Source organism: Amphibalanus amphitrite, unplaced genomic scaffold (assembly GCF_019059575.1).
Source record: "Amphibalanus amphitrite isolate SeventyFive unplaced genomic scaffold, NRLGWU_Aamphi_draft 000119F_arrow, whole genome shotgun sequence".
NCBI lineage: Eukaryota > Metazoa > Arthropoda > Thecostraca > Balanomorpha > Balanidae > Amphibalanus > Amphibalanus amphitrite.
The window spans coordinates 278,305-304,974 of NW_024881614.1; the positions used below are offsets into that span (position 1 = coordinate 278,305).

The following is a 26,670-nucleotide window of genomic DNA, read 5'->3' on the forward strand; positions in this document are numbered from 1 at the left end:
GCATTTCGTGGCGGACAAACCAAACGTTCATTTAATAAGCGTAAGGGACGTGCTTCTTTCCCAGCATTCCCTAACCGTCAATCGATTCAGACGTTTGATCAGCCCTGCATTAGGACCACCTGTTCAGACATCCGCCTTTGGACTGGGCGTGGAACAAACAAAAGTATCATGTCTTAAAGAGCGTAACGACTAACGAATAACGATGGGGGGGGGGGCTCAGTGGAAAGTGGCGCGGTCGCGGTGTAAGGATCACGACTCAACATCTGTGTTAGTTCCGTGAACGTGCCGCCTTTCGTTCGTTGCGCCCCTGCATTCAGGATTTGTGGCTTATTCCAGCGGAGCCGTTATGACATTACGTGAAGCAACTGCGGTTGTAACTTAATTCGTCAAGGGATACAAGTAGGTATCCGTGATCAATTACTGCACTTCTTTAACACAAAATACGTGCAAATGCCTGATCCTGTATTGACTGAAAGCGTAGACATTGTGCAAAAAGGGAAAATTATTGACTGCTACTGCCAAAAACGCATCCAGTTTGGAGCACAAGCCACAAGCAACGGAGTAGGTATATTTTGCTACCACATGTACATTGTAAAGCTGCTGGACGGTGGACATTAGAAGAAACAGCAACACCGCAACCAGTTCCTGCACGTAATCACTGCACGTAGACCCCAATTAGTTTTCTCGATCACTTTTATTATTATTTAGCGGGAGGCGCCTTTCGGTAGTTCGTACCAGTCTCAGAAGTTCGTTCGAAGCTCGGCCCGCTGAGGACGCTGCTTCGGTTAGCGAAGTGAGCACTGCTGATATCCTCACTGCCGGGTGTGGAGCGCGGCCAGCAGGGCGGCCGGCAGCAGCAGCAGCAGCGCCGGCGTCGACAGGCCGGCAGAGTTGCAGTAGTCGGTGGTGCAAGCGCACCCTTCTTCGCCCGAAGTATATTTTATGCAGCCATTATAGGCGTCCAAATCGCAGCCAAGTGCCACAATGGTTCCATTGACAGCGAGCTTGACACAGGTGTTATAGCCTGTCCGACAGGTCCCCTTGAACTTGTCCTGTGTTTCGTCGAATCCTACGCAGGACGGCACCGCAGAGACTGATTCTTTGGGATCCGATAGCATCGTAAACTTGGCCGAAATTCCGGTGGGCTTCAACTTGGTCGGTGTCGCACAATAGTAGCATTTGCGTGCCTGACAGGCGGGCAGCAGCGCCAGCAGGGCGGCCAGAGCCAGCAGCGGCACCAGCGGACGGCAGCTCATGGCGGAGGAGTGGAGCGGTGCGCACCTCAGCGAAGACAGCAGCAGAGCGAGTGGCGGCAGAGTGGCGGGGGCAACTGCGCGCCTCCTTTATAACCCACGCAGCGGGATGTCATGGCTCCATATCTATGCATGCCTTGCTATCGCTCTGATCCGCGCCTTTCGCTGTGCAGGAGCCACGCGGCGGCTTCAGCCATCGGATTTCATTGAGGTTCCTATCGGATCTGTTAACTTTCTGTGTCTAGACACTTGCACACATAGCTCTGCGCTGACGAAAGGCAAACAGACGAACCTATCGACACACCCAGCGAAGGCATTTCCGGGAGATGCGAGAGCGTCGTTTTCAATAGAGAGGCTTTGACTTCGAGGGACCAGGACGTCTATCTGCTCCTTCGGTGAACTTGCGCTCAAACCCAGTGGAAAAGTACATGTCTTTTTGTGCGTCTGGCAACATTGCTTTGTGTCACATTTAATCTCAAGATCGACATAAGTACGCAAATTTCTACCAAAGAAGGATAGGATATACCGTCATCTGTTCTTATTTTTAATATTGAGGTCCTATTCAGTGTTCATTTGCTCATAATGCTGCTTCGTAATGAGATGCTCATGGTTTTGCTCTTGGAAAATTTTTCCCGCAGATTTCATGGTGGAGTGTTTTAGTGGGAATAAATTATAAACTTGCCGATCACTCTACAGGGTGACGATCACCATACTTGAATGCAGCCCCAGCATTCCTTCAACACTGTGCTCAGTGCAGTCAACATACATTTTGTTGACTGCAATCATGCTAAGCTAACAACATGTAGCTTGCAAGGCTTATCCCTCGCCGGCCGAGGGGGGGGGGGGCGGGTGCCGCCCCCCCCCCATATGGTTTTTTCGCAATAGCTCCGAACACGCTAGCGATAGAGAGCTGAAACTTGGCATACCTGACCTTTGATCCAAGCCGCATCTTTTGACACCAACCGCATTTTTGGGTCAGGTCAGGTCACTGACCTATGACGTCATAAGTGAACCTCTGCACGGTCTTCAGGTGTCGCAACTTCGCAACGCCCTCACTGCCAGAGGAGATGTTACAGGGAAATGAAACTTGCAGGATCTAGTATCGATTATGAGTCTCACAACTTGTATATCTCGGATTTTTCCTAAAGGTCATATGAGGTCAGGTCATTTTCGTGACCTCACCATTATAAGTCAATGGGGAAAAATGAAAACTGCTATTCTGGCGCTGGGAACGATCTCCAACTATCTCAAGCACACAGAATCGTGATTTGATGCACTCCTTGCAAGGTTAGGTGCGTCATTTTTGCAATGTTGACCTTGCGTGACGTCATTTATGACGTCATCAAGGTCATATTAGTTTTTCGTCAATAACTCTTGATCAAATTGAGCTAGCGAGTCGGGAAAGCCACCAATGGACTCGGGAAGACCTGCCGAATCGAATGATATGCGACATGACCTCTTTCGACCAACTTCGTGACCTGGGGGTGCTGACCTGACCTTGACCTGAGGTCAACACACCAAGTTGACCTGACCCGGATAAAAAGTATATCATTCGACGCGCCTGAGCGAGGCGAACACGATGCTGCCAAAATCGCGGCTCTGCGGCCGTTTTTTGCGAAGTTATTCACCAAAAACTGAACCGTACCTTGGGGCACTTGACCTGACCTCAGAGGTCACCGGTTGACCTAGGAACTTAAAATCGGGTACCAATCTCTGCGTCTCGTAACGGCGCACACGCTCGTTTTTTCTGCGACGCGCTAGCTCCACCAGGGGCGAAACGGCGAGGGGGGTCGTACCCGCCCCCCCCCCTCGGCCGGCGCGTATGTAGAAAACCAATAGAATAGGTCCGGCGAGGGTTATTGGAGCAGAAAAGAAAGCATGTGGGGAAGAGTTGGCAGAGACTGCCCAACAACTGGAATATAGAGTTTCGGCCGTGGTGCTTCCAGTTTCCCACATACCGCCGTAGAGTCACTGGTCCTCATACTTCAGTGGAGAAGCGTCATCCGCTGTGAAGTGTGCACGACTCCTACGGATCAACTAAAATAAAGTGAGATACAGGTAAGTGATATCGATTTAATATTGGACCTATGGGCATTGGGCACCATGCAGTAAACACATGGCCATAAATGTGAATTAAGGCGTAATTAAGCGTGTCGTACGATTTCAGCGATAACAAAACACCTGCTACCTGCAAATGTCAGCCGTTGTGTCATATTTCAAGCATTTCACCTCCAGTCCAGTTGCAGATTAAAATTAAACAGCACATTTCAAGCTGAGCTTGTCCCAAGGCGAGCTCTAGTGCGAACCCCGCGAGTCGGTCAGCCTGCCGGCGCCCCAGCGATAGGACCTGCCCGATAAACCAGATACGAGAACAGTGCACTACTAACAGTCCACCATTGAGCAACGCCAGCACGCTGTAAATCCATCACGCCAGCGACAGCGGCATGTCCGGCTTAACGGCCGACCGATAATCTACGGCAGCGGCGAGAGACGCCGGTCCCCTCCCCACAGTGTCCACCGATCCGGTCCCCTCCCCACAGCGGCGAGAGACGCCGGTCCCCTCCCCACAGCGGCGAGAGACGCCGGTCCCCTCCCCACAGCGGCGAGAGAGGCCGGTCCCCTCCCCACAGTGTCCACCGATCCGGTCCCCTCCCCACAGTACCAACCGATCAAATGACAGCAAGGGCAGATCAGGCCGTGGTTATGTTCAACCTAAGACATAAGGCAAGCAGTCGAGAAGAAAGCTCCGGTAGAAGCCGTTGAAATAAATCATATTTGTATTTAATGGAATAACCTTCTGTTCAAAATTCTAAAAATTGCCAAAAGTTACCAAAAACACTTGAATATATTTCGGAGGCGTTCCTTCATCGGTTCAAGTGATAAACATTTATAGCGCCACATTTGCCGTTAACATATCTGATCCATGTTTTTTTAAATATAAATCTCGCGTCTAGGTTGAGATGTGTCTTCTAATTTACATCGGCAGAATTACCTTTACAGCGTACGAACAAAATTAGCTCCTACACTTAACAGGTTAATAGGTCATAATGTTGATACTATTCACACTTACAATGTTAATAGGTTACAATATAGGGGGAGAGAAAGCGGGCAGGGATGAGGGGGGGGGGAGAATTCTAGGCAGGTCACATCAGTACTATGCCTACCAAAAGTAAACACCGCTGCCTGACAGGATAAATAAGTATGCAAACGAATGAATGACTTGAATGAATGCACGAATGAATGAAGTATGAAAGAGAGGGGCATAAACATATTATAGGTGAGCAGTCGAATAAGAGAGAGAGAAAGAGAGAGAGAGAGAGAGAGAGAGAAATACACACAATAATAATCGCTTCACATAAGAAGTGTGTCTGTGTGGGGGGGGGGGGGTCGTTCAACAAATCGAAACACGTCTTATACCAGAGCCTATGATCAATAACCGTGTGGTATTCTAGCTCCTACCGGGGACCCGTAATGGACACCACTACTTGACGGTTTACACGATCGTCCATGATGCCACGTTTGTGTTGAGTGCTGGTCGCTCGTCTCTAATATGAAGAGATTCAGCAATCTTTCTCTCGCGCTCAGTCTTGCACACTTGTATTATTGCAGCTGTCACGTGTGATGGGCTCGGTTGTATGCCACGGTGATCTTCCCGGAAATGGTCCCCGAGAGGTGAATCTCTGCGTTGGTTTTTGGCGTCTCGTAAATGTTCATTGTACCGGAGTCGCACCATTCTGCCGGTTTCCCCGATGTATGTCTTCTGACAGAGGGTACACGTCAGTTGGTAGATGACTCCGGATGTGTGACATCGTCCTCGAAGACCCGCCGCGCACGCATGACAGCGAGCTCCTCCCGGGCAGGGTGGGGGTTTGAGGGCTGACCGTACCAGATGTTGTTTGATGGTGTTATCGTTCGTCCAGGCCACTCCCAGATCCTGCTGGCCGCTGCCCCTCACCACCGCCTGTACGGATCTTGTCAGCTGGTCGTCGATGAAGGGGAGAACTAGTCGGGTGATTGATGTTCTGTTCCTTTTCCTTTGGTCTGTGGATTTCATACAGTCCTCAATGGCTCTGTTGATTGTCTTGAGCTTGTATCCATTGTCGGTGAAAAGGTGTGTGATCCGTGCGATGCTACGCTGCCGTGCGTCTTCGCTGCTTGAGAGCTTAAGAGCACGTCGTATTTGAGCATAGATGACTGATTTCTTGACCTTCCATGGCTGTGCGGAGTCCGCATGGATGATGATGCCAGCGGACGTGGGTTTGATGTGGAGTTCGGTGACGTATCTTCCACTGTCGTCTACTGTGATGGCAGTGTCCAGGAACGGGATGGTCCCACTCTTCTCCGTTGTTTCGATAGTGAAACGTATCGCTGGGTGTGCGTCATTGATGTGCTGTAGGTATTGTTGGAGGTTGTCTGATCCAGTCGTCCATACTCCGAGTACATCATCAATGTACCGCATATATATGTCAGGCTTGGACGCTGCTGAACCGTTGAAGCGCTGCTCGAGCTGGTCCATGAAGATGATCGCGAGCGGAGGGGCAACTCTGCTACCCATGGCTAGCAGAGCTAACCGCTCTCTAGCCATGGGTAGCAGAGTTGCCCCTCCGCTCGCGATCATCTTCATGGACCAGCTCGAGCAGCGCTTCAACGGTTCAGCAGCGTCCAAGCCTGACATATATATGCGGTACATTGATGATGTACTCGGAGTATGGACGACTGGATCAGACAACCTCCAACAATACCTACAGCACATCAATGACGCACACCCAGCGATACGTTTCACTATCGAAACAACGGAGAAGAGTGGGACCATCCCGTTCCTGGACACTGCCATCACAGTAGACGACAGTGGAAGATACGTCACCGAACTCCACATCAAACCCACGTCCGCTGGCATCATCATCCATGCGGACTCCGCACAGCCATGGAAGGTCAAGAAATCAGTCATCTATGCTCAAATACGACGTGCTCTTAAGCTCTCAAGCAGCGAAGACGCACGGCAGCGTAGCATCGCACGGATCACACACCTTTTCACCGACAATGGATACAAGCTCAAGACAATCAACAGAGCCATTGAGGACTGTATGAAATCCACAGACCAAAGGAAAAGGAACAGAACATCAATCACCCGACTAGTTCTCCCCTTCATCGACGACCAGCTGACAAGATCCGTACAGGCGGTGGTGAGGGGCAGCGGCCAGCAGGATCTGGGAGTGGCCTGGACGAACGATAACACCATCAAACAACATCTGGTACGGTCAGCCCTCAAACCCCCACCCTGCCCGGGAGGAGCTCGCTGTCATGCGTGCGCGGCGGGTCTTCGAGGACGATGTCACACATCCGGAGTCATCTACCAACTGACGTGTACCCTCTGTCAGAAGACATACATCGGGGAAACCGGCAGAATGGTGCGACTCCGGTACAATGAACATTTACGAGACGCCAAAAACCAACGCAGAGATTCACCTCTCGGGGACCATTTCCGGGAAGATCACCGTGGCATACAACCGAGCCCATCACACGTGACAGCTGCAATAATACAAGTGTGCAAGACTGAGCGCGAGAGAAAGATTGCTGAATCTCTTCATATTAGAGACGAGCGACCAGCACTCAACACAAACGTGGCATCATGGACGATCGTGTAAACCGTCAAGTAGTGGTGTCCATTACGGGTCCCCGGTAGGAGCTAGAATACCACACGGTTATTGATCATAGGCTCTGGTATAAGACGTGTTTCGATTTGTTGAACGACCCCCCCCCCCCCACACACAGACACACTTCTTATGTGAAGCGATTATTATTGTGTGTATTTCTCTCTCTCTCTCTCTCTCTCTCTCTCTCTTTCTCTCTCTCTTATTCGACTGCTCACCTATAATATGTTTATGCCCCTCTCTTTCATACTTCATTCATTCGTGCATTCATTCAAGTCATTCATTCGTTTGCATACTTATTTATCCTGTCAGGCAGCGGTGTTTACTTTTGGTAGGCATAGTACTGATGTGACCTGCCTAGAATTCTCCCCCCCCCCCTCATCCCTGCCCGCTTTCTCTCCCCCTATATTGTAACCTATTAACATTGTAAGTGTGAATAGTATCAACATTATGACCTATTAACCTGTTAAGTGTAGGAGCTAATTTTGTTCGTACGCTGTAAAGGTAATTCTGTCGATGTAAATTAGAAGACACATCTCAACCTAGACGCGAGATTTATATTTAAAAAAACATGGATCAGATATGTTAACGGCAAATGTGGCGCTATAAATGTTTATCACTTGAACCGATGAAGGAACGCCTCCGAAATATATTCAAGTGTTTTTGGTAACTTTTGGCAATTTTTAGAATTTTGAACAGAAGGTTATTCCATTAAATATATTACATATAATGCTGTTCACCAGAGTGCTTAGTCATTTGATTTAAATCATATTTGTATAATATCGTCCTCAGAACTCAGAACCCAAACGCAAACACGAAAACAGGAAATGTGACACTTCATGGGCGAGATAGTCGAATGGGCACCAATTGTTGTGATGATTACAGAAGGCTGCAGTGCAGACCATCATAAAAAGGAGACTTAAAGGTTGTAACTGGTAATGTTCCAGCAACAAAAGTTTGATGGCCTCGCGGCAAGTGAAAGCAAGACTTCTTGCTTTGCACTGACTTAAAACTGGGTATCTGGAAGAAAAGGGGCGTTGCTCCAGCCGCCAGTCATGCCTAAAAACATGCCAGTTTTGTCCATGTATTGGAAGAGAAGTATCAACGACATCGGAAACAACGTCAGGTGCTATCATTTCGAAATTCGATAGGCACTTAACCTATGACACTTACGGCACAGTGCAACAACCCTATAATGGGCAGCCAACCTGCGCTTTACATCAGGGTATTGCACATCCAATAACAGCTACAAGGCATTGCATGCTATCTTTGTACATGTGGTTCCCGGTTACTTGAACAAACGTGTTAGTTCCCCATGAGCTAATAATGGCACTGACGTGAAACCCTCACGTTGGTATTGTGCCCGTACGACTAGGGTTATTCTCGGCGGCGGGTATATGTTTTGATTTTATTCCCCAAAGGACAATCCAGTATATGACTGAACTGAAAGTATAAACTATTTAGGTATAGGCACTGCACTGTAAGCATCCCACCTTGTGGGCATTCAATACGTGGCCTCACATTGCCGCAATATCAGACCAAACTCCTCCAGCTTCAGTTCACTTGAGCACAATCTGTCGCTTCCGCATTACACCCCAAATGAGTAAAGTAGCACCAAACCTCAGCTCAAATGCCAGCAATGTAAATTCTACAATCCGAGATGCTGAGGATATCCGAAGACGTCGCCTTCCTCCACACCACAATATCAAAAGATCGTCAAAATCACATAACTGGTCTCGGAAGCCCGTTGAGTTGACTGTAGCGCTAGCACCCCCTCGCTCTTCACCATAGCGTCATCTACCCAAGGCCCTATATACCCATCTACCGTCCTATGAAGGCCGGGGATCACCGAGGACTGAGTCGCCTCCGCAGGGGACAGGGGCGACATCTAGTGACTGTCCCTAGTACTTACAGTACTCGGCCAGGCCGCTGTACCACCTGACAGCACGATAGCGCCGCTGGCAGCGCCCCCTTCCCTCAGAGCAGAACTCACTGTTTCTCTCGCTCCCCTCTCCCCCCCCCCCACCCAAACTGAGCCCGCCACGTCCCTGTCCCGCCCGGCGCGCCTCTGCCGTCCGTCCCCCCTCTAGGCGCCGCGGACGCTCAGAACAGACCCTCGACGTTGCCCGTATCCAGGTTCAGATCGACGTCATAGATGCACGGCCGGGTCGGCAGGCCCGGCATGGTGCTCATCTGGAACGGACGGCAGTCGGGCGGTCAGGTCAGGTCACGTCAGGTCGGCTCCGGTCAGGTCAGGTTAGATCAGATTAGCTACGAGCCGGACGAAGCAAAAACCGTGAGAGACAGGCCACCTCCTCCCAAACAAAATCCAAAGAATGGAAGCCCCCCCCCTGACCCCGGAGGCGGCAGCGGACCCTGCTGGACAGAGCCGTTAGTCACCCCCTCCCCCACCCTACCCCTCACCCAGCGTCACCTACCGTTCCGACCAGCGGGTACAGGAAGCCGGCGCCCACGCTGGCGCGCACGTCCCTGATGGGTAGCGTGAAGCCGGTGGGCGCGCCCTTCTTGGCCGGATCGTGAGACAGAGACAGGTGGGTCTTGGCCATACAGATGGGCAGCTCACTGAAGCCCTGCGGTCCGGTCAGGGCGGCCGGTCAGGTCACAGGGCAGATAGAGGGGTCTACGGTGACAGGGGTCACAGGTCAGATAGAGGGGCTGACAATGACAGGGGGCTGACAATGACAGGGGTCACAGGTCGCGCAGAGGGGTCTACGGTGACAGGGGTCAATTCAAAAGTCACAGGAGGGCAGTCATGACAAACTTCAAGGACAGTCGTCAAAGGTTGTGACGAGCAAATCATTCGGGTGGCCTGGTCCATACCTGTCTGGTGTAGTCTCTATTGAAAAGTACCGTGCAAGGGTGTTGCGATGCCATCAAGCCCCGAGTGAGGAAGGGCTGCTAAATTGAGAGTCACTGAAACCGCTGATCTGGGGAATGACTGAGAATGTCGTAGAGGAAGGGACCGAAGTCGAACCGACTTTAGCCGTTGCTTCTCCTGTGTGGCGGTACTCAAAGGAGACCGTACCCTCCGTACCTGTCTGGTGTACCGTTCGTACCTGTCTGGTGTACCGCTCCACCTGCGCGGCCGCCTCCTCAGACAGCTCCACGTCGTCAGCGCCGTATATCTCGCGCGCGATTATACGGATTTTGTCCACGATCGGCAGCGTCAGGTCATACAGGAACCTGGGAAGGCACCGGGTCAGGTCAGGGTCAGGGCAGGTTATTTGTTGTGCATGGGAAAACGCAGAGCCATGTCAGCATCATATCAAGTAGAGTTCTGCACGGCTGCAATTTTCCACAGCCTAGCCGCCCCGCAGCCGTGGCTCCACAGCCACAGCCGCCCACAGCCGTGGCAAACTGTGGGCAGCCAGCCGTCAGCCGCCCGTGGATACTTTCAATGAAATGCAACCAAATAGTATATAAGTTGTTTTTAGTTGAAACATATAGCCAAAAGCACATTGCAATGGGCTGTAGATTCTCAAGCTCATGAAGCATCATAGGTTAAGTGGTTGTGTATATGGCTTTAGACCGAAGGCCTGAAGCATGATGCGCAACGCATGCCTACACAAGCCCTTGCAAGGGGTTAAGAAAGATGGGTAGGTAGGTACCTACATCAACAGAAAACATAAACAATGAACCAGAATAGAAGCACTAGTTAGCAGTGTAGACATCTAATGCCAAATCCTGAAGCATGGTTGTGGGACAGAAAAACAGACCCTGATGCTTTTCCATTTCATTATCAATGTTAGGTATGGAAAATGAAACTGAAGTTGATGGACTGTCAAACAGTGATTGTCTAGTCAAAACTCTTGCTTCTTTCTTACCTTGCATATTTTCTGGGGTGTGATATGCCAGGCTTGAAGCAGCCTTCTGAGCAAGTCTCAAACTAATTTGATATGCAAGTCATCAAAACACTAGTGAGCATCCAACCAAGAAAGAAAAACATTCATCTATTTTGATTTTTCCAAATAATGATCTTCGCTCAAATCACCAAGGACGTGCGAGCCACAATTGCCTCTTTCAATGAAAAATTTTACTTGAGTTTTTAATGACGTCAATAACAAAGAAGTGGCAATAAATTGTTTTGTGTCACTATAAACAGCCATAAAAATTATACTTAATAAATAATAATGCTATACAGTTTAAAACTTGTTCTCAGACAAAGAATTAGTATCAAATTTTTACATTTTTAGAAGAAGACGTCATTTTATTAGTAAAGTCAATAGCTCGCGTAAGAAATATTGTGTTCAGGGTTTTCACCGTAATGTGAATTACGTGTTCGGGGTTTTCACCATCATGTGAATTAACCGTAAGTAAGGTTCATGCTCACTTATAATTTAATTCCATTGGTTTCGTCGATCTGTATTTTCTGTTAGCGGTCACTCACACACCAGTTAGAACATAAGGCGCCAGTTTTATATTATGTAATTGGACTTGCCGAAAATCCAGAAATACATCTAAGAGTTATTTTAGATAATATTTTATGAAGTCTTTACCTGCCTTTACCTAGGCGTGATTTCTTTTTCTATTACCTGAAAGAATTATTGAACGCTCGTCTTCAATAGCTGTAAGGTGCTCTCCTAATGACCAGGTGAGGTTGATTTGAGAGGGATGTGACAATGCAACACGTTGCATTTTCTGAAACTGTCAAGCTCTTGATGATGAAGGAACAATTGGTACCTATAATTAGTATTCTGTACCAGAGTGCAAACTCCCCTACAGCAAATGGTAAAACCATTACAGGTTTTCAAAGGCTTCACCACTTTCAATGTTGCTGGGCATCCTTTGCATGATTTTTACAGGCTAGACTGCTTATCAGAATGTACAGGGTGTCCGGAAAGTTCTGGCGCCCCTTTTGGACGTCGTCTAACGCGCGCTGTGATTATTGGACTTTCAACCAATCACCGCAGATATGACCCCTGGTTCACCGCTCAGCTAGGGGTCGCGTAAATATGACCTTGAAACCGTTTTCAGTGCTAGGTATATGGGCGAAGATGCGCCTTGTCGCTGAGAGCCCGCGCGCGGGGGCCCGGTGCGGCTTGAACGAGGCGCGAGTTGCAACGCGATGCGGCGTTTCCCGGCGAACGGTTGAGCAGGCAAAGGTGCACTCCAGATCGGAAATGTCTTAGAAAATATTCTCACTCAGCTACAACCACGGTATGCCAAAGCTGCTGAGATTGAAGCAGCATTTCAGCGGCAATCGAAGAAAATCTTGGGTCTGATGGACACAAATGTCCCATCATCTTCGTCAAGGTCAAATAAATGACTGATAGGCTGGTCCACGAGGGGTTCCTGGACACGACAATCAAGGCGACTTGCCCTAAGGGTCATGTCGCACTTCAACAGCACGGAGCGCCCTCCAACAACGCCGCTGCCGTCCAAACCAAACTGACAGAGGAGCTCGGCGGACCAGATCACCGTGGTGAAATGAGATTAGGCCACCTTATTATCCCAGCCTTAACCCGCTCGACTAAGGCATGCTACGCGTTTTGCAGAATAAGCTCTAGGCCACCTCTCATCCCAGCCTGGAGTCCCTGAACACTCGCATCATGACAGCATGGGAGGACAGGAAATGTCCTGCACCGTCAAAACCCGCAGGCGTTTCCGCCCTTGCGTCGAGTCCGTCGTCGGCACAGACGGTGGTTACAATGAATGGGCACTTAGCAGAAGGATGTGGCTTGGTGTTCCTGGTCATTGTTTCGTTCTATTGTTGAGTATCTATGGACCAAAGGCATTTATCTTAACAATGTTGAAAAGCGCCAGGACTTTCCGGACACCCTGTAAGATTAAGGATTTAAAATTTTATATTTGAGTACTTAATATTGAGCTTGAAATCTCACAGCCGTGGCCACAGCCGTAGCCGTGTTCTTGGAGATATTTGCAGCCGCCCCGGCCCACAGCCGTGGGGCTGCAGCCAGCCGCGGCTGCAGCCGGCCGGTGCAGACCTCTAATATCAAGTTATAGATATCTGGGGTTAGGCGAGATATCAGGTAAGGTTATCCAGGTCTTGTGAAACCAGGCCAATCTGGCCTTACTGCAAGGGAAAGTGCGACAGGTACCAGGTCTAATTGGTCACAGTCTGCACTTTTGCTCTCTGCTATTTGCTCATATGTGAGCATTGAGGACAGTACGGCGCACAACGAACACAGTGCACACCCCCGGTCTCAGTATTATCTAATCTACCTCTCAGCTCTCGCTGACCTCCCTCGCGACTCTTACCGTACCCCTCCCTGTCGTGGACCTCCCACCGTCCCACCGTCCCACCTACCCTCCATTCTCCCTCCGCCCAACTGTCCCACTGCTGTCCCGGCACGCACCTGAAGCTGCTGGGCTGCTGACAGGCGGTCTCCACAGCCTCCGCCAGCCGCCGGGCGCCGGCGCCGCCCTGCGCAAAGTGCGAGCAGATGACGGCGTCGGCGGCGCCGGCGGCGCGACACAGACGCTGGGTCAGCTCCAGTTCCGCGTCCGTGTCCGAGCTGTGGACGAGAGGGAGGGGGGGGGGGGGGGGTCAGAAGGGGGTCAGTCGTGTCACTAACAGGAACAGAACAGTCGCCGAGATGGGCAGAGGGTGACCGCCAGGACAGATTCAATGGAGGTTTTCGGCAGGGATTCTCAATAACCTGTGGGTGCCACTGCACACTTTCGTGGAGTATGTCGCGCAGATGGAATGTGTTCGAGACACCACGGTTCTTAAAATAATGCGACCAAGGATAAAAGATCGTTTACCCTACAATTACCAGCCTTTTGCTTCCTTTCCAACTCTAGACCGCTTTGGATCTCGGTACAATCCATTGGTTCCTACCGAGTCCTAAAGCGTTTGTTGAACGTTGAAACCATGTGCAAACATCTGCAACTATGGCGGCTGGCTCGCGAAGTTGCACCACATTTGTTCATCGTCGACCAATCAGAATCGTTTGCCGTGGCGGCGTTTGGCTGCGATACCGTTCAAATCGGACTGACTCGGCGAGAGATTGTGGCGCACACAGGCCGGTCGGCCGGCCGCCTGTTATCAGGGTCGGCCGCGGCCCCTTTGTGAATCAGATGTGAGTGGGCGACTGGCACCTGGGCGCTGAACCTCGCCGTGCAGCGGGCAAACAGACCCGGACCGGACCGGTCCCCAGCGCCCCTCCCTCCCCCGTCCCCCGGCTTCCGGACCGAGCCGGACGCTCAGCCCCCCCCCCTCCCCTCCCGACGGTATGAGGGTGGGTGGAGGGGGGGGGGGGGCGCCGAGTCCCGCGGGCCGATACCGATAGTCCGGCCGACTCGAGTGGAGGCCCGCTCCAATCTGAGCGCTATCGGGCCGAGGGGCAGGTGATGTCTGCCGGGCGTCGTATCCAAGGCCCGCCTCTCGCCAGGCATCGCGTTTCAGATCTGTCTGTTAAGCCGACCTTTGTCAGGTATCACCTGTGTGATTTGCCTTCCCTCAGGTGCCACCTTTCAGGCCAACTCTCGGGTATCACCTCTAGGATCGCCCTCTGTGACCCACCTCTGTCGGGCATTCCCTCCTGGACCGCGTTTTGTCATGTGTCGCCTCCCACGCCTGGCTGCTGGCACTAGAGTCTGGAGTCTGGACCACCCATGTCAGAGGCAGACCGCAGCTCACAGTGTCATTTTAAACATTGCGTTGTTAGTCTGACTGCCAACCCCGCCTTACCCAGCATGCCCTAACTGCTCTCGTTACGCAGAAAATACTCAATGAACAGTATCTTGGAAGATTCGATCGGAATTATACTTTGCCAAAAAGCATCAGAGGTTCTGATTCCAACATCACACGTCAATATATGCGCTGTGGTATTGGAACTGCAAACCTCATATTGAGCAGTTAAACCTTCTTTTGAGAAAAAGAACAAAAGCGCAGATGCAAACCGTAACACGGGCGCATGTTGACGTCTAGTATCAGTATCCACCACTTAACCCGGCACTCGGCAGTTGCTGGGGTATTTCGCCACCCACCGTTTGCTGAGGGGGGGGGGGGGGGCGTTAAACGCCCCCAGCCGATAACTCGAGAACCAATAGGCGCAGCGAAACGCACGAGGCGGCACACGAAAGAACGCGACGAGGCGCTTCAGATGAGTACTTTAAAGTTGAATTTTGAGGTCACAGGTCGGGTCAAGGTCAGGTCAAATACCTGAAATCGGGCTTTCAGTAGCATGGACTTCAGGACTTCGCAATGGGTGCCTCTCGTCATAAACTCTGTCAAAACGGTGCACAATCCATCATATAAGGCCTACAAGAGTGTCAGTTCCATGTAGGGGTCAGTCAAGCATAAGTCAGGGTCAAGGTCAGGTCAACCGGGTAGGCACATATCCCCGAAAATCAAGGCTGATATTCGCAGCCTGTGACACATGTTCTATGGGTAATTTGGGGCGTAGAACACGATGGTGACATTCATTTTATCATATGTGTACGTGTTTGGCCCAAAAAGTTCAATTTAAGAAATGCATGTATCATGGTCGTGAAGTAGTCACGAGAAATTGCCAAGATTCAGTTCAAGATTTTGGAAAATGCGGAACGATAATCAATAATCGAAGATAGCCATTTGATTGTTCATGGTATTGGCAGTCTAATGGCGTTTACGGCATGTCTTTATTCTATTCTGTGATTTTATATGATTTTTTGAACATATGCCGTTTTTGGTCGAAAACTCAGAAATCATGACGTCACTAAAACCTCGATATCTCAAAAATTTTCCGACCGATTTTTTTTTTGAAACTTTGCTACAATAAACTTCAGTCAATTCCCTACAGGTACCAAAAATTGGGCGCGCCTTTATGCTATGGTCCGGCGAAAAAGTGGGGGCGTTTAGCGCCCCCCCCCCCCCCAGCAACTCGCGGGTTAAGCCCTGAAATGTGGTCAGCTAACACATCCGCGGCCTGGCCAACCGGCCCGTTTCCTGAACATGTTTGTACCAACTCCGCTGTGGTTGGTAGGCCCAATGACATCAATACCGGGACAGAGCAGAGAGCGGCGGCAGTCAGTCTACCACAGCCGAGTCATAGCTCCGAGAGATGACAGACCGGGCGGGGGGATGACGAGACTAGGCGGGGGGGGGGGGGGGGTGACGCGCCTTGACGTGGGGGGGGGGGGGGCTGACGCGCGCTGCGCACACGCATGAGGTCACCGGAAGCCGGATATCTTGGCACAGAATTCCGATGGCCACTTCCCGGGATAGTGGCATGTCGCCAGTCTGCGTCATGTTTGTCAATGTAACGGTGCAAACACGGCCGCAGTTTCAAAGAATGACTACCTATGCTGGAAACTTGGCGTGCGTTGTGAATGAGGTTAAAATCAATCAAAATGAGGTTAAAATCGCGGCAAAACTTTCACTTCTAATGGGCTACAATCTACGGCAGAAACAACGTGTCTTTGAAATGAAACCAGCGTATGAAACATCAAGTATAATATCTTCCTCGTAAGTCGCATTTGAGACATAGCCTTGGAGTTCAATCGCTTCCGCAGCTCACCTGAATCGATTGATGGCTACCACCACCGGTACTCCAAACTTGAGCGTGTTCTGAATCTGCTTGTTCAGGTTGGCGAAGCCCTTCTCCACCAATGATGTGTTCTCCTGCAAAGAAAAGGTAGGTACATCAGGCGCCTGCAGGCAACGGCAGCAACGGCGGCGGGAACAGATTCATACACAGCCGACTCGATCATAAATTAACCAACCATCGTAAATACAGTGGCAAGAAAAAAAAAAGATACCGGGAGATATCGAGGTCGACTACTTATCTAGGCATGTCATAGAATCGAACGCGAATTCGAAGGCGACGTGATGAGTGATGAACCGCTCGTCGCGGCAGCCGGTGCCGAGGGAGTCAACTACTGCTGTGGCGACTTCTTAACGAGCACCACTCGGCGCTCGCCATTCATCCCTATCGGCTATGGAGCCGTATATGGAACCGTTTGTAGATATAAACAGGGTTGGTAGCCGAAACGTGACTCGGTTTGCCGAAACATAAAGCATGACAAGTATATAATTTAACAATATGGAGCTATCTCCTCGTAAGATATTGTTTGGTGTTGATTCAAACAAACATTATGGTTTAAACCTATTGCTATTACTGGCCAAATCTTTTATATGGAAACAAAGTAAAAAAGGAAGTGATGTAACGGTGCGGTTGTTTTTGATTCATTTGCAGACGTTTTTTAATGTGCAGGTAGGTGTACATAGACTAAACGATAAAGCCGAAGAGTTTAGCACACTCTGGTGTGCTACGGCAAAAACCATTGGAGTGCTGTCTGGGCGATCGTGAAGAAGCGATCAATGAAGTGTCTGTATCAGTGGAAAACGATGTGCGCGAAACAAGCCCCCGCCCCTATGACCCATCCGGGCCAACCCGGGACTGGCCCCTACTGTGAGGGGCCAGTCGGCCGGCCGGCCGGGCGTGCGGAGCGCCGACCTAGACGGGTCGACGTTTCGCTCGCCCGGTCGGTGGTTAGGGGGCACCGCCGCGCCCGGGGTTGCTTGCCGGGCGGTGCGGGCGGGGGCTGGCGGCCCGCCTGGAGCGCCGGGGAGGTAGCCATCAGATCTCCCCGGCTGGGGAAGCAACCCCCAGCTCTCCCCAGGGCCGTGGACGGCACCGTCCCGGCCTGGCCAGGCGGGTCGCCGATGGTGACCACAACAATGTTTCATGCCGGTGTTTTTATGCGAATTATGTAAATAAAACTGTGGAAAAAAAGTATATAATTTAACGAGTTGGCTTACGAACACTGATTGCTGACACCGATTGCGTAGGTTAAATGGTGTCGACTGGGGGGGGGGGGGGGGTACAGGGGTAGCTCATAACTGAGTTGAGAAGTAAGAGGTCTTCACCGACTGACTCCTACATCCTCGCTAACGCAAAGGCACTAGAAACCTCTCAGTCTCGACCTACAGCTCGACACACTTGATGGACATATTCTCTTCCACTATAGTGGTGATCAATGGTAAAGGTCTTCCAGCACCCCTCAATAAGTACATGCTTTAAAAACTTGCCTAGGAAGTAGGAGTTATGCTGTTTGGCGTGTTACAAACATGACGTATTATCAAGTTCATGCTGAATTACCAAGGAACACTAAAGCTATGCATCCGTGTACTAGCTGCTCGCCTCAGGTTTTTTTTGGCCCTCGGGTGTGAAATTTCATTGTGCAATAGTCATGCATTGCTCATTTGGAGCCAATGCGATACGAGCTCCAGATTGCATGCCAAGTACATAAATGCCGGTTGACATGGGTCGCTCAAACAGTTCGTTTTCCTGCCGTCTCCGCCGAGGTGTGCACCGCTCCGCTCCGCCGCCATGAGCCGCCGTCCGCTGGTGCCGCTGCTGGCTCTGGCCGCCCTGCTGGCGCTGCCGCCCGCCGTGCGCGGCATCAACTGCTTCAAGTGCGACGACACAGCTCTCCAAAACCTGGTCAGCTCTAGCTTCAACGCCAGCATCGCTAACAGCTCACTGCTGGCCTACACGGTGCGCTCCGGATTAACGCCCTGTAAGCAGTTCAACCCGGAGAGCATCGAACTCAAGGTGGCGTGCGGGTCGGATGACCACAGCTGCTTTAAGAAAGTCGAGAGCGACGGTACGACGGTGCGCGGCTGCGCTACACACGACATCAAGTCCGACTCCTGCTCAGTCACCAGCGGCACGACAGACTGCTACTGCACCAAGGACTACTGCAACTCTGCCGGCCTGTCGACGCCGGCGCTGCTGCTGCTGCTGCCGGCCGCCCTGCTGGCCGCGCCCTACACTCGGCAGTGAGGCCGACACCTCTGCCCCGGCTCCCACCAGCCGGGCCAGTGCCTCTGGTTCCATGATGAGGGTCTACGGCCAGCCAGCTGATAAGCTGCAGTGAATTATGGCGCATCTTTTGTCACACTTAGACACGCTAGGCAGTCCCAGATCGAGAGCAAGACATGGGTGAAAGTAACAACTGCATCGTAACTACTAATCGGCCTCACCATTAGTATACGACCAGCATTACCACAACTCGGCAATGACGGCGCTCCGTCTTGCCAGAACAGTGGAGAAGCGATCCAGCCCATCAAATCGGGAGCCAGGACTGAATGTTCTTCCACTGCAGCACAGTGCCGGCTGCAGCGTTTGAACAGCATACCGAGCCTGATGTGAGACTCGTCTCAGTGTTTGGTGCCTGGTGGTCGGGTGCGCCAGACTCGCTTCAGGATGGCTGCCTGGTCATGTTCGACTTGTGTTGCGTGCCTCATATCCCCGGTGTTGTGATGCCCCCAGTGTTAGATCAGCGCTGTTCTCTGCTATTCAGCTATTGGTGATAAACTAGACACGATGTAGCTCGGAAATGCGGATTGGGAAATTCACCTTCGATCGATTCATTGATACATCTGATTATCGAGAATGGCGAGCATGGGAGTATTTAAAATATACGCTGTGTTTGGTATTGAAAACGGATAATTGACGCCGCATATGAGAAAAAACGGTTTGAGATACGCACACAGAGTTTTTTCGTTTGCACCAGAAATGTGCCGCTATCAGTGTGCCGCAATAAACAGGGTGTCCAGAAATGATTTGCCCCTCCATCAGCTCGCCGCCATAATTAATAAACAAAGAGCCCCAGGGTCATGGTTTATTTACCGATTTATCCCTTGCCCTGTCCTAACCATTCTCTCATCCGCTTTGGCATTCCATAGATCAAGATGTCCAGAGTATCCGCGCTGATGTTCAGCCACACCTTTCACAGGTTCCTCTAAAGTCCGTTTTCTGTGGGGGCTGGTTCAATCTTGCGGAGTTCCTCCTTCATGATTCCTCATAGGTTTTCGATTGGGATTAGGACAGAGGATTCAACTTGACTTCCTACTTCATTCCAGTCTTCACCATAACCTCAGCGCGATGACGCCTTGTCAAAGAGTTTCTTCCGTCATAGTAGACGCCACGTTCAGGTGCGAGTTACGCCTGCCAAACACTGGCTCCTGGCGCCTCGCAAGTGTCAAGGTCAGGTGACTGGGTTCGGTCATGTGACTAACGGACAGCTGTGGATAGGCTTAGGCACGGTTTAGCAAATTTTCAACTGTTCTTAAAGCGCACAGTGGGATTAGAACTGAATGAACAAGGGGCAAATAATTTCCGGATACCCTGTAATTACAAGATGAGCGCCATTTTATATAATGGTCCAAATATTGAAAGGAACACACATAAAATAAACGTCTTATTTAACATACGCTTGAGGTAGCGTGAGTTTTACCCAGAATACAGAGGTAAGGAGCTGTGCAAGACGAGCCACCAGGTCTGCAGAGTAGCGGCCGTATAACTTAAATTGTACCTACGCACAAACTTTGTTAAGACGAGAAAGAAAGAGAGAGCGAGAGAGAGAGAGAGACAGAGAGAGAGACAGAGAGAGAGAGAGAGAGAGAGAGAGAGAGAGAGAGAGAGAGAGAGAGAGAGAGAGAGAGAGAGAGAGAGAGAGAGAGAGAGAGACAGAGAGACAGAGAGACAGAGAGACAGAGAGACAGAGAGACAGAGAGACAGAGAGACAGAGAGACAGAGAGAGACAGACAGAGAGAGACAGAGAGAGAGAGAGAGAGAGAGAGAGAGAGAGAGAGAGAGAGAGAGAGAGAGAGAGAGAGAGAGAGAGAGAGAGAGAGAGAGAGAGAGAGAGAGACAGCGACAGCGACAGCGACAGCGACAGCGACAGCGACAGCGACAGAGACAGAGACAGAGACAGAGACAGAGACAGAGACAGAGACAGAGACAGAGACAGAGACAGAGACAGAGACAGAGACAGAGAGAGAGAGAGAGAGAGAGAGAGAGAGAGAGAGAGAGAGAGAGAGAGAGAGAGAGAGAGAGAGAGAGAGAGAGAGAGAGAGAGAGAGAGAGAGAGAGAGAGAGAGAGCAAATTCTTAAGCCCATACGAGATCACCTATACTACACCTTTTTGCACTCAAAATAGGCATCTTTTCATTCAATTTCGGCGAATTGCATTCAATTTTAGCGATCTCTCATTTGCTTCGAATAGAGAGATCGCTAAAATTGAATGCAATTCGCCGAAATTGAATGAAAAGATGCCTATTTTGAGTGCAAAAAGGTGTAATACGCATAGGCTATAAAATCTGTATGTAAATGCTGTAGTGTAATTGCTGTAAAATCCATGATCTGGGACAAGTTGAAAAAAAAAATACTAGAAACGCTGAGTGTCCTGTTACATAGTGCTCATCCATGCACAGGTGAACCCAACCACCCTTGGTTCCCGTGAACCAAAATATGTCTGGAGCAGCGGATTGTTCAATGGAACGGTGAGATCTCGTCTTCAAAATCTGTTTACAAATGCGAATGACATTGTGAAATTGCCTCGCACTTGGAATGAAACTGAATTTGCTAGGGATGGATTACGCTGTTAAATATCGGGAGAGAAACGCGCAATTCCTTAGGTTTCAGCGAAACATGATTAAAACTACAAGGTATAAGCAATTTTTTTTTTATAAATTTAGTCCGAACCTTTTGATGGGAAGGATTCACAAGGACAGAGCCACCGCTAAGCGAAGCTTGTTGCGATGACCCTGCCCTCTACCCTCCGATCGCGCAATTCCGATTCTATGGCAGAATTTAGAGTCCAAAGTTTAACGTGCGCACAAAGCCGCGCACGGCCGGTCCCCTCTCTGACTTCACCTGACTACGGCCTGCCACCAACCGCAACCATACCTGTCAGGAGGCCCATAAATGTCGAGCGCTCGTCGCGCTTCGAACCCGGACTGTCATAACCGGGAACGCGTGCTCTCACCACGCGGAGTCCAACGCTCTAACCAACTGAGCTACGGGACCGGCAAAATGGCATTTATTATACCTTCAATGAAGCAGATACCACTTGAATTGCATGTGATCATTGAATAATCAAGCAATTCAATATCAACCTCCATCTCGGCATATTCACCAATAAATCAACTTCAACTTCAACTTCAACTTTATCACCAGAAGGCAAAGTAACCAATAAATAAATAGGCACAACTCAATACCGGACTGCCAATACAATGAGACAGGTGCCGTGCTAATCTACACAGCTGGCGGAATCACCGATCACGTTACGGGTGTGTCCACTCCACAGTGGGCCGACGACAGGTCACTGAAGCTGTGCCCAGCCCCGCACGTGGCCCTCTATCCGCTGTCTCATGTCACAGGGGTAGAGCAGGCAGCCTCACTGCCGGGTGTGGAGCGCGGCCAGCAGGGCGGCCGGCAGCAGCAGCAGCAGCGCCGGCGTCGACAGACCGGCAGAGTTGCAATAGTCGCCGGTACAGACGCATGTCGTGTGGTCTCCGCTCGTTAAACATTCGTCACGCACTGGCTTATTTTGGGAGCAGCCACGAGCGTAAGTGACGCCCTTGTGAACCGCCTTGACGCAACTGCTGTCGGAGGGCCACAGACAAGCGTACAGCTTCATCTCGCAGTTGCTGGAGTCGAAGTTGGAACAAGAGGGTAGTCCGTCCGCATTGCTCAGCGAGCTCAGCAGCGCGCTGACGACGCTGCCGTTGGTCCCTGCGGCGAGTCGGCCCGTCTCGATCGGAGCCGGGTCGCTGCAGGTGAAACACTTCAGACCGCGGACGGCGGGCGGCAGCGCCAGCAGGGCGGCCAGAGCCAGCAGCGGCACCAGCGGACGGCGGCTCATGGCGGCGGAGCGGAGCGGTGCACACCTCAGCGGAGACGGCGGACGAGTGGGGGCCGCTCGATCCAGCCCTCTCCAGGCTACCGTTCGGCACTAAACTGGAAGCTCACTATCGTACCCGTTACCGAGCAAATACAGCGCCCACACCGCCCGGAAACGAGCTCTGACACGGAAACTCGAACTGAGAGGCTGTGTGCCACATGCTAACTTATGCCACTGGTTGGAAGTTTATAACGCTACATCTGCACTTTACCTACATTTCAGTGCCGTATATGTATAAGACCGTACCGAGCACGAAGATTAGCTGTAGAGGCAGGCATCTTCTCACCCAGTCAATAGTGACTCCCAGGGGCCAGGAACCAACCATGGCAGGACAAAGGGAATGAGAGCGCACTTGGGACATTTGCCCCTCCCGCAGTGTTCGAACTTGACAAAAGATTGACAATTTGCTGACGTAAAAATACAACTTCACAACTTTTATCCAAAAGCTAGTTTTAAAATTCCACAACAGCGCATAAGGAAGTGAGAGTGACATCCGAGTATTTGATGAACGGTGAAGGAAGCGCCCCATGCAGCATCAAACATCACCTTTCTGTATCCGTGAATGCCGGAGCTCATAATACAACTATTAACCCTCGCCGGCACAGGCCATTTTAAGTCCTTCGACGGCACAAGGGGGGGGGGGGGGGTACGACCCCCCCTCGCGTTTGGCCCCTGATCGAGCTAGAGCTTCGCGGAAAAAACGAGCGTGTTGCCCGTCACGAGAGGAAGCTGATGATACCCAATTTTAAGGTCCTAGGTCATCGGGTGACCTTCCAGGTCAGGTCAATGACCCGAAAACCGGGAAAATCGGGACCTGTTAGAAAGTCGTAAAGTGTGGCTGCTATGTGGTTTTCCTGGGTGCTGATCACGAATATCGTGTTAGTTTTGATCATAGATGATGTCTTTAAGCATTTAGACCAGGTCGGGTCAGGTCAGGTCAGGTCAACCGGTAGGGGTTGTGACGGGTATTCGTAATACGTGTCAACCGCCTCGGACAGCTTCGTAACATGTTACGAAGGCACCAAAACTACTTCGTAAATGTTCAAATGGTTGCTAAATTCGAATTCAGCTCCAAAAACTAGCCTAGAAACATGTAAAACTCGAAAAAGTGAACCGAGGTCACCCGATGTCACCAAAGGTCAATGACCTGACCTGACCTTCAGGTGACCTTGGCACCCACCCTAATGCATGGGAGCAACATCAAATCACATGTTTGAACGTTTGAAACCACGAAAAGCTTGCAAACGCGAGGCTAATGCGAGCCGACATGCGCCGAACCGCGATTTCGGCCAAACATGGTTACAGAAAAGAGGTCACAGGTCAAAGGTCATTGGGGTCAGGGTCATGAAATTTTCAGGGTAGGTGTAAAATTGATCAATGCGAGGGTACTGAAAGTTTCGTCGCGATCGGCCGCTTTTTACGCGAGTTATTCGCGAAAAACCTTAGGGAGGGGTTGCATCAACCCCCCCCCCCCGTGCCGGCGAGGGTTAAAGGTAGTGTGCCACCTTTGAAAGATTTCCCATTTTATTTTTCCTAGGATAAGAAGCTTCTGTTTTTACCTAATATCGCAAAAAAAAATCAAAAATGGGCCTGGAATAGTGCCTTTTTCGCCTAAAAATTTTTCGGTTTTTAGATATGTATAACAACTGTAGTGGGCTCACCTGCAAACAGGCCTCGGGCAACAATCGCGAATGCGGCGCACTTGTGACAATAAGCAAGGGTCATTATAGTGTTACGACCATACGACGTACGGGAATGAGTTATCAGCTGTCTAATCGTAGACAACACTATCTTGGACAACACAATGTCGAGCCTTAAACTGTAAGCCCGTATTGGTATTGTTTCTTTTATTTGGCTGTCGAACATTATTTATGGTTTGAAATATGATTTTATGTAAAATAATTGATATGAAAAAGCCGTCTTATAAGTTATGACCCCATTTCACCACACGCAAGTGGCAGAAATGACAATGATCAGCTGACGCATTTTTCTTGGCCGAAGTCAGAGCGCGCGGCCCGACGCACCACGCGTATTTGGAAATTCCGACCTCGACGAGCATCAGAAGCCACCTAACAGGCGTGTTCGAAACCGCAGGAGATGATGATGAACGGGTTTATCGAAACTTGATTGGATGAGCATATCGGTAATAGCGATTTCAGTGTGTGCATTTATTGTTCATAGTGGTGTGAAATGTGGTTGGGGTACGACCGACAACCCGTCGGGGCGAATTTCGCACTGGGGTACTCAAAATTTGAAGAATTTAAGACGTTTCCATGAGTTTTGAAGGTATGGATAAGTTCTAAAAATCCGGCTCTCCTTATCTGGGCCATTAACTCCATACGGTCCAAGAAAGCTGGCACACTACCTTTAAGGGCTAAAGACGTTTCAACAACAGAAAGAAAATACTTGACTCCCGCGAGAATTTGTTAAGGGAAGTGAGCTGTTATAACATCAAATGCCTTCCGATGCACTACTTTTGAGTGTCAAACAGCGTGCTCTAAACTCAAGAATTGTTAATGACTGTCAACATTTTCCGACATCACCATTCACCAATACACCTTTTTGCATTTGATTTCAACCATTCGCCATAACTGTTTGAGGTGCCATTTCGATAATCGGCATTGAGCACAACTATTCCAGCGTTGTGTATTTCATTTCAGCCATTCAGCAAAACAGATTGAACATTTAAATGAGCGGTCTGCAAAACAGTTTGACACTTCACCAGACTTCGGCATTGAGCGAGCCAGCCCGGCATATGACGAATAGCTTCGACCATTGACGATTTGTTTCACCCAACGTTGAACCATTCGCTCAATATAGAGTTATCGAGGAGGACCACCGATTAGTTTTGCACAATGGTGATTCTTTGTGACCAACCGCCGATTTGTAGCGCCACCTATATGGCGAATTCGATTGAACTTTTCAGGCGACCACGTCAATAGGTACAAAAAGCAGATAAAATAAAATATGCATACTGCACAGGTCAAACCTGTACCACTCATTGGTAGAAAATGAAACAAAAACAAGCTGGATGACAACGAAGTTCACTTCACTCCCAAGGCAAAAATGGGTGTTTAAATGAATTTATTGTAAAAAGAAAATCAAAACACTTTTAAATCCAAACTTAGGATCCTCGACATCTGTAAAATCTGCTGACGCTTATGCTTAAAAAATTAGGTACCTACTTATTTGAGAATAACACCCGAACATTTTGACAATAAATGTTTATTATTCATAGAGCAACCTTATAAACTAATAATGACTAGGAAACTGTCACAAGTCTACACCTAAATGTTGAAGTTAAGTTGGCATAATTTTTCATATTCCCACTTAATTGATTAACTCTTATTGAAAAACATAGTGTATATGACAACGACATAGCGAACTTCACTTTTGTTATAGCTGCTGCCTGAACAACATCGAAGATAGATGCTGCCAATGCACTGATTGACTAATTTGGGTTTACGGGAGCGTTGACTACGGGCTCATTTGCGCCCATTTCACTTCAGTCCTCATATCAGTTGTATGTAGCGTTCAAGAGACTGCTCGTAAAGCTCGTAAGCCCCACTAGGCACACCAACAAGCCTCGCAAATCCGCGCAAAAGTCAATGATGCTTAGGGCAAGACATGCCATTCCTGTACAGGCGAATGCTGCACGCGCGGTGCGACACTGAATGCGTAGTGGTACAAGATCACATGGAGAACCGCAATGAAGATCTTAAGAAGCTCCCTAAAATGACCAGCACGTGCAGCTGAGAGCGGCGGAGGCGGTCTCACTGCCTGGTGTGGAGCGCGGCCAGCAGGGCGGCCGGCAGCAGCAGCAGCAGCAGCGCCGGCGTCGACAGGCCGGCAGAGTTGCAGTAGTCGGTGGTGCAGTAGCAGCTGGTTTCGCCGTCCACACCGGTCGTACAGTTCGTGCCGACGTGGTTGTAGCATCCGCGACTGACCACCACGCCGCCGATCACCGTCTTGAAGCAGCTCTTGTCGAACGTCTGCGGACAGTCCTTCTTGAAGGTGCTGTTGCTCGAGTCGAACTTGGAGCATATGGGCTCCGATGACCAGACATAGCCCCCCTTGGGCAGAGGGACCGAGCCGCCGGCTTG

At 50.2% G+C, this 26,670-nt stretch overlaps 1 protein-coding gene across 3 annotated transcripts in view; it reads right to left on the minus strand.

Annotated features, from left to right (window-relative positions):
- Positions 1–7,974: 7,974 nt before the first annotated feature.
- The window catches only part of LOC122381369 (C-1-tetrahydrofolate synthase, cytoplasmic-like), a 67,262-nt gene continuing 48,566 nt past the window's right edge, over positions 7,975–26,670 (minus strand). For all 3 annotated transcript variants that reach the window (XM_043365441.1, XM_043365440.1, XM_043365439.1), the window contains 5 exons: positions 16,390–16,493; positions 13,243–13,401; positions 9,982–10,108; positions 9,343–9,495; positions 7,975–9,097 (listed from right to left, as the gene is read on the minus strand). In XM_043365441.1, the coding sequence (XP_043221376.1) occupies positions 9,008–9,097; positions 9,343–9,495; positions 9,982–10,108; positions 13,243–13,401; positions 16,390–16,493 (633 nt within the window). In that variant the 3' untranslated portion in view covers positions 7,975–9,007. The remainder of the gene's footprint in view (positions 9,098–9,342; positions 9,496–9,981; positions 10,109–13,242; positions 13,402–16,389; positions 16,494–26,670) is intronic.